General features: G+C 35.4%; 1 protein-coding gene across 2 annotated transcripts in view; it reads left to right on the top strand.

Annotated features, from left to right (window-relative positions):
- The first annotated feature begins 940 nt into the window (after nucleotides 1-940).
- The window catches only part of pnpla2 (patatin-like phospholipase domain containing 2), a 12,814-nt gene continuing 5,436 nt past the window's right edge, over nucleotides 941-8,318 (top strand). For both annotated transcript variants that reach the window (XM_052119243.1, XM_052119242.1), the window contains exons 1-5: nucleotides 941-1,217; nucleotides 2,377-2,609; nucleotides 4,064-4,129; nucleotides 7,169-7,381; nucleotides 7,738-7,798. In XM_052119243.1, the coding sequence (XP_051975203.1) occupies nucleotides 1,031-1,217; nucleotides 2,377-2,609; nucleotides 4,064-4,129; nucleotides 7,169-7,381; nucleotides 7,738-7,798 (760 nt within the window). In that variant the 5' untranslated portion in view covers nucleotides 941-1,030. The remainder of the gene's footprint in view (nucleotides 1,218-2,376; nucleotides 2,610-4,063; nucleotides 4,130-7,168; nucleotides 7,382-7,737; nucleotides 7,799-8,318) is intronic.

The raw sequence follows: 8,318 nt of genomic DNA, 5'->3' as shown, positions 1-8,318 counted from the left end.
AATATCACACTCGCAATAGTACTATATGGCCCTAAATCAGCACTGCTGTAATTACCTACGGCACTTGTCCTGAGGCCGAATCACAGCAGTGCTGATATAGGGCCATATCGCACTCTTGCTTGTGTTATTGCTTATATATATATATATATATTATTTATTTATAAGAAACTAAATGTTTAGAAAAGCTGACAAACTGTTACTGGAACTGGAAAGATGGCCAGAATTTTGATTCGTGGAATTGGATTTGATGAACACATTATTTTTATTGTTAATTCATAGAGTAAGCCCAGATAAACTTTAAACTCTACATACCCCAAAACAAAATACACATTTTCATCTGAGAACACACACAATTAAATACAAATGAGTCTCCGGGGAGAACTCAACTTAAATAAGCTTGAAAAACATCACTGCAGGGTATTTTGTCCTCTAAAATATCCCCTGGGAGGACATATTTTTACCACAATGTCATTTGGGTGGATCTCTGGTAAGAGATGTTGTAAAACACTGTACAAAGGTGGAAAACACCATTCAGGAAAAAAGAAAACATACAGACCATGGCCAGTTGGCACATTTTTTACTACAACTGCTGTTTATTAAAACTGATTTGTGAAGAATATATATATATATCTTTTAAATATGAAATAGTTTCTAATGAAAAAAAAAACTTTTTTTAATTTAAATAATGGCTTTTACAGCAACATGTAAACAATAAAGCTATTATTATGATACCCAAACACATGTTTTCAGGGCGCAGGACAGCACAACGTGTTCGTGGAAACATTTCAAATGACAGCCTAAAGGGAGGAGGAGGAGGGTCTGCCATTGCAGCGTCTGATTGGCTAATATCGCCACAACCACGCCCATGTGTCAATAAGCCCCTCCCTTGTTATGTATGTCATGTGTAATCGCAAAACTTTCAAACAGCTCACTTCAGAGATATTCATGGATCTGTCAAGGTGTGTCAAACGCATAAAAGACTTCGTACGAAGTTAACTTCATCTAGATCACTTAGTAGAAACTGTTCAGTATGTTTTCTCTCGACTCTCCGTGGAATATTTCTTTCGCCGGCTGTGGCTTTCTGGGTATCTATCACATTGGAGTGGCCAGCTGTCTTCAACAACAAGCGCCGTTTCTGGTTGAGAATGCGCGTCACATTTACGGCGCGTCCGCGGGCGCGCTCACGGCCTCTGCGCTGGTCAGCGGGGCATGCCTGGGTAAACAAAGATTTATGAATGCTATTTTGTTATTTAGCAAAATGCACGACATTACCTTTTTTAGTAATCGTTAACAAAATGTTCCATGGTATTATTTAAAGTATTTTGTCAGTGTTGCGTGTAATGCATTGCTAAGTAATTAGTTACTGTAAATAAATTACTTTTTAATACAAAAAGTAAAGTAAGGGATTACTCTTAATTTTTCAGTTATTCATTACAGTTACCTCTGATGTAATTCTCTTCAATACTGTATAGACTATTGAACAATTCTATAGAAAACAATAGTGAATTTAAAATAAAAATGTAACATCTAATGTTATAATGTATGTTTTCTGGGGCCTGGGTAGCTCAGCGAGTAAAGACGCTGACTAACACATCTGGAGTTGTGAGGTCGAATCCAGGGCGTGCTGAGTGACTCCAGCCAGGTCTCCTAAGCAACCAGATTGGCCCGGTTGCTAGGGAGGGTAGAGTCACATGGGGTAACCTCCTTCGTGGTCGCTATAATGTGGTTCTCGCTCTCTGTGGGGCGTGTGGTGAGTTGTGTGTGGTAACGCGCTCAACAAGCCACGTGATAAGATGTGCGGATTGACGGTCTCAGACACTGAGGCAACTGAGATTCGTCCTCCGCCACGCAGATTGAGGCGAGTCACTATGCCACCACAAGGACTTAGAGCGCATTGGGAATTGGTCATTCCAAATTGGGGAGAAAAGGGGAGAAAAATAAAAAATAAATAAGGTAAGAGAGGCTGTGCTATATTGTGAATATCGTCATGGCGTGAAGCCTTCAACCCCTTCACTTGTGACTATATTCACAATATGACACGGCCTCTAGTGCATTATTGCTTTAAAAAATATTAAGGACACAAATGGCCATAAAATTCTATATTTTGTAAGTAAAATCATTAAATGCCATCCATCCGCTAGAAGAAATAGTTCCTGATGTGAAGAGGTCAGCGCTGTGCTTTATCATGAATAAATCACGGCTGTTGACCAATCAGCATCCAGGACTGGAACTATCTGTTTATAGTGTGTTTAATACCATTGCTGCATCTCCTGCATTTACAGTATCTACACTTCTAATGGAGTGTGACGTAACATACACTTGTTGCTTGTTGTCAGTGTTTATTCATTGACTGCTTTCTTTCTGGTCCTGTGACAGGAGAGGCTGGGGCCAACATCATCGATGTGGCTAAAGAAGCCCGAAAGCGTTTCCTTGGGCCCATGCACCCCTCTTTCAACCTGGTCAAGATCGTGAGGACCTTGACGCTACGTACGCTGCCACCCGACGCCTACAGCAGGGCGACCGGTCGCCTGGGTATCTCTCTCACCCGAGTCTTGGATGGTGAAAATGTGCTGGTGTCACACTTTAACAACAATGAAGAACTAGTGCAAGTGCGTACCCTCAACCTTGGCTTACCCTAACTCTACTCCTCGAAGAAAACTTCATGCATTTGAAAAATATATATATTTATTTTCAGGGTTGGGGAGTAAGGGAATACATGTAATGGGATTACATATGTAAAATACTAAATATTAGTAATTGTAATCCATTACAGTTACAATTTAAATCATTGGTAATCAGAATACAGTTAAATTCAATGAGTATTTTGATTACAGAAGAGATTACTTTGACTTTTAATGTAATTTGTTTCACTTCATATTTAGTCCTTTCAGTTGGAAAACCTTTATACATATAAATGATGTGATCCAAAGTGCATTTGAACAGCGGTGAAACACTTCCTTATGATGTGTAACATTCATACGAGCGCTTCACACTGTTGTGAGTGAAAAGGTGGATATGACGTCATTGAGGAACCTTCCTTTGGGAGTTTAATAGAGTAGCTTTATCGTATTTCTACAGCTTAACAAAAAACAGGTAGAAACTTTTTGACAGATGAAACATAATTCCAATAAATCCACGATTACAAGCCTTGTCAATGTTTTTTATGCGGTTAGGGTATTTTACAAGAAATGCTAACCAATGTAGCCTTTAACTTCATATAGAAAGTTACAACTAATATATTTTCTGCCTCATTATATGAACACAATCCACAAACGATCAGAAAAGGACATGGTTGTGTTCACTCTGTGGGGTTTTGAAGTTTGGAGCAGCAGAAATAGTTAACTTTGTGTAAATTGTCATGTGAGCGTTTAGCTTTATGCTAAGCTAAAATGCTATTTCTTGCCTTTACATGCATCGATTTCTTTAAGCAAAAATTCATGTTAGAGCATAACTTTTTTCTCTGGTAAGACCTTTGATATTAGGGCAAAGATGTACCACAAAAATGTATTCATAATGACAATTTAAATCAAATAAAAAAATCCTTAAAGCAACATAAATTTACTTGAGTAGCAAAACTGCATAAGATATTTAGGATTTTCTTCAGAGAATGTATTTGTAAAGTGAAGTGTATTTTTCTTACTTTATTTACTTGTTTATAGTCAAAACAAGCGTAAAAAAATCTGCCAGTGCTGAAGAAGTAATCCAAAGTATTTAGAATACAGTATTTACCTTGAGTGTTCTAACGGAATGTTACATATGACATTTTACAGCATTCTGTAATCTGTAGCGGAATACTTTTTAAAAGTAACCTTCCCAACCCTGTTTATTTTACAGTACTGACACATTGTTCCAAAGTTCTTTTAGGAACTATAAACTATATCTAAGTAACCACACACATATTATACAGTCTTGAATGAGATTATCTCATTATCACATACATAAAGCTGTAAACACATAATAAAATGATTAGTGACATGACATCACATGACGTCAATATTCTCCTAATAACAAACTAATAATTATTTTTGTGTGTGTGTGTGTGTGTTTGTATCCTAATACACAGGCGTGTATATGCAGTATGTACATTCCTGTGTACTGTGGCCTGATACCTCCAACCCTGCAAGGAGTGGTGAGTAAACAAACTGCTTTTATTACAAGCCATAATTCATTTCATTATATGAGTTGGAATGCAAATGCATGTCTGCCATGTTGAATTTAAGAGGATTTAAGAATATGGTAGAATTCAGTTCACTTGGTTTAATGTATTCATTTGAACGCCGTTATGATTTGGATGAGTTGGTGTAGTGGTCTAAGCACATAACTGGTAATCTGGTAATCAGAAGGACGCTGGTTCTATCCCCATGGCCACCACCATTGTGTCCTTGAGCAAGGCACTTAACTCCAGGTTGCTTCAGGAGGATTGTCCCTGTAAGAAGGGCTCTGTAAGTCGCTTTGGATAAAAGCGTCTGCCAAATGCATAAATGTAAATGTAATAGTGATGCTTGCCTTAAACTAGTTGCATTAAACTGAGTAGAAGTTGCTTAATTGCTGTTTAACCTTGCGTAAGTCTGTCTTCCTGTTTTTAAAAAGTGCAGATTTCTGTATTTATTGTCTATACTTTAAGAAGAGGGCATCTTTCTTTTACTAAGTAGGTTTTTGGTTTGTTTTTTCATGTATAAACTGCGAAACTCTTTCTTTCTATTCCTCATTTCACCTCTAATCCGTTCAGTGGCCATTAGTGGCAGTTTCTTGACCTTTGCTCTTATTTTCCTGATTTTCCTTGAATTTGGTGTTTTTGTGTGTTTTTAAACAGTGCTTTCTGCTTTTCTCAATGTTTTTGTTAAACGTCCTGTTTATTTCCTCACAAAAACATGTCCAGGTCAAATTTCACCCTGATTTTTGGCAAAAAAAAAACAGTTTTGCACCATGGTGATTATTTTACAAAGTAACATTATTTCCAGACAATTAAGCACATTTCATTACAGTAATGGGTCTGGAAATGTTACTTTTGATTTTTTTTTTATTATGCTCAGTAATGGTTCTTATTAGATTCTCATTAATGTAAAATATGAATGAAATTCATCTCTCAAAAAATTATTTAAGCCTATTTTTCAGATTTACGCATTTTCATTTCAATCAAATTGAACTCGGTAGTCTTTAACAAAATAAAATGTAATAAATCTTGAATATATATTTACGTTTTATTCATTTTGTTTAAGATTTCGCAATTAATTTAGCTGGAATTTTTTAATTAAATTGAAATGTTAATTTTGAAAATAGGCTAAAATATTGTTTGAGTACAGACACAATTATTTTTTATTAGAATGACTGGAAATAATCAAAATTAAATTATTAATTTATTCAATTTAATTAAAGAAAATCAGCATAAAGGATGTACAAATACTTTGCAATTTAAACGACATATAATACTTTTGTTTGCATTATAGTAATAAGGTATTTATGCATTACGGTAATGAGAATTGGATGGAAAATGTGCTTAATTATCATGAAAATAACAGCATGATGCAAAAAAATCATCATGTTAATAAAACTAGGCTTCATTTTCTTTAATCAAAAAATAGCATGTATTATTTTAGGATTTCTTTAATAATTTTAATACTATTCTCTCCATTTCACACCCTTAAAAACAGCCACACCAAAACAAAATCTGAAATATAACAAATGACTCACTAAATGGAAAGAGGAGACAGAGTCTTGTGTGTGTGTGTGTGTGTGTGTGTGTGTGTGTGTGTGTGTGTGTGTGTGTGTGTGTGTGTGTGTGTGTGTGTGTTTAAACCACACACCTCTTCTCTTAGGCATTGAAAGATCAAAGGTGAAGCTGATCTGAGATCAGTAGTTCTTAGACCAGTGAGCTGGTGTTCACATCCTGTTTTTGTTTGGCTGGCACGTTGCTTGCCAAGTTAAACTGGGTGAATTCTGCAGCTCCCTCTGGGTCGTGTGCCAGTGAATGAGTCATTGTGTGTGTGTGTAGGCAGGGATTAGTGTATGTTTGCATATCTGCGTTGGTAGTGTGTGTTTGTGTCCAAAAATAATAATTCCAAATGGTGTAGATGTGTGTGTGTGTGTGTGTGTGTGTGTGTGTGTGTGTGTGTTGCACCAAATATGACAAGACTGCAAGTGCTATTCTTTTTACCGTTCTGCCTGTTAGTAACGGCAGTAAAACATCACGTGTCACCTGACTATTTCATCTTATTTTAATGTTTTGATGTATGCAACACTTTTTTCCTCTTTATATTTAATTTCAGTTTTTGTGCTTTATTGGCATGAGAAACGTTTTACATTTCAGAAGTGTGTTTTAATAAATGTAAAAAAATGAAATGAGCAATTGTATTTGTGCAGCTTGCTAAAATAACAATAAATGAAGGAAAATAATTGTAGTGCAAATTGAGGAACAAAATTATGAATAAAATAAAATGAGCAATAATTATGAAAATAAATAATATAATCTATTAATAAGTAATTTTACAAATAAAAATGAGCAATTGTAATAGTGGTTCTTGCTAAAATAAAAAAAGTAAAACAATTATAGTGCAAATTTTGTAAAAATGTATGATTACAATAAAGAAAATGAGCAATAATTATTGAAATAAAATAAAATAAGCTATTAATAAGACATTTTAAAAATAAAATGAGCAATTGTAATAGTGATGCTTGCAAAAAAAGTAGAAAATAAAGTAAAATAACTATACCTCAAATTGAGTAAATAAATACAATAAAATAATATAAGAAATAGTTATTAAAATCAAATAAATTAAGGTATTAATAAGCAATTTTAATAGTGGTGCTTGCTTAAAAAAGTTTAAAATAATATACAATAATTGAAGTGCAAATTAAGTGGAAAGATTTTTAAAAAAATAAACTGAGCAATAATTATGAACATAAAACAAAACAAAATAAGCAATTATAATAGTGCGCTTACTAAAGAAAGTAACAAATAAAGTAAAATAATTAAAGTCCAAATGAAATTAAAAAATGAAATAAAATAAAAATTAAATTAATATTCCTGAATAAACAAAGGAAGTAGCAATCAACAAATGTAACATAAAATTTCAAGCATAGGAATAATAAAGTAACATTCATTAAATAATTGAGTAATTAAGGATAAACTATAGAAAAAATAAGAAAAATGTATTTCTCTCTCTTTCAGCGGTATGTGGACGGTGGCATCAGTGATAATTTGCCTCAGTATGAGCTGAAAAACACAATCACAGTGTCTCCATTCTCTGGAGAAAGTGACATCTGCCCACGTGACATCAGCTCCACAAACCTGCACGAGCTACGATTCACAAACACCTCCATTCAGTTCACACTCGCCAACCTCTACAGAGTCTCCAGAGCACTATTCCCACCTGATCCACTGGTAACACGCCGCGCACACACACACACACACACACACACACACACACACACACACACACACACACACACACACACACACACACACACACACTCGCACACGCACACACACACACACAGAAACACACACACACACACACACACACACACACACAGAAACACACAAACACAGAAACACACACACAGAAACACACACACACACACACACACACACACAGACACACACCTCTGGTGTTCTATTAACACTTACTGTCTGCTGAATGTTCCCTGTTGAAATGGGCTAAAAATACACACAGACTGCCAACAGAATAACATTCACCTTTCTGTTCTTTCATGTCCAGTGTTTCGTCTCTTCCTCAGGTGATGAAGAACATGTGCAAACAGGGATACAAAGATGCTTTATACTTCCTGAAGAAAAATGGTGAGTCAGAGCAACAAATAAATACAAATGTTGTCTGATGATAGCTGATGATTTATGAGTGAATCCTTGTTTTGAGTCTTTTCCCCCAATGAATTGGTCGAACTGGTTCACAAATTGTTCTGATTCATTGGCGATCATCAGCACATTTCGCCAAACCAAAACGGTTTATTCACTCCAGAATATGGGCAGATATTACTGTTGGCCAGTTTATGGGAGAGCATTCATGATCTGATCTGCTGTAGTGAGACGATTGGCTGGACAGATGGAGAGCTTCACTGGTTTTAGAGAGACCTTTAGTGGCCATTACTGGCATTGCAGTGTAGGAAAACTTCTGTTATCATTTAGTTGCCATCATGTTGCTCTAAAAACCTATGATGTAACACATATTCTTTTTTGTTGAGCATAAAAGGAGTTATTTTGGGAAATGTCCTGCCTGTTTTTACCATGCAGTGAGAGTGGATGGTGACTACGGGTGTCAAGCTCCATAAAGGTGTAATAAAAGTATATCCACAATATCCAA

Source organism: Xyrauchen texanus, chromosome 46, assembly GCF_025860055.1.
Source record: "Xyrauchen texanus isolate HMW12.3.18 chromosome 46, RBS_HiC_50CHRs, whole genome shotgun sequence".
In the NCBI taxonomy this organism is placed as follows: Eukaryota; Metazoa; Chordata; class Actinopteri; order Cypriniformes; family Catostomidae; genus Xyrauchen; species Xyrauchen texanus.
The sequence above is the reverse complement of the archived record's forward strand: the minus strand, read 5'-3'. Positions and strand labels throughout refer to the sequence as shown.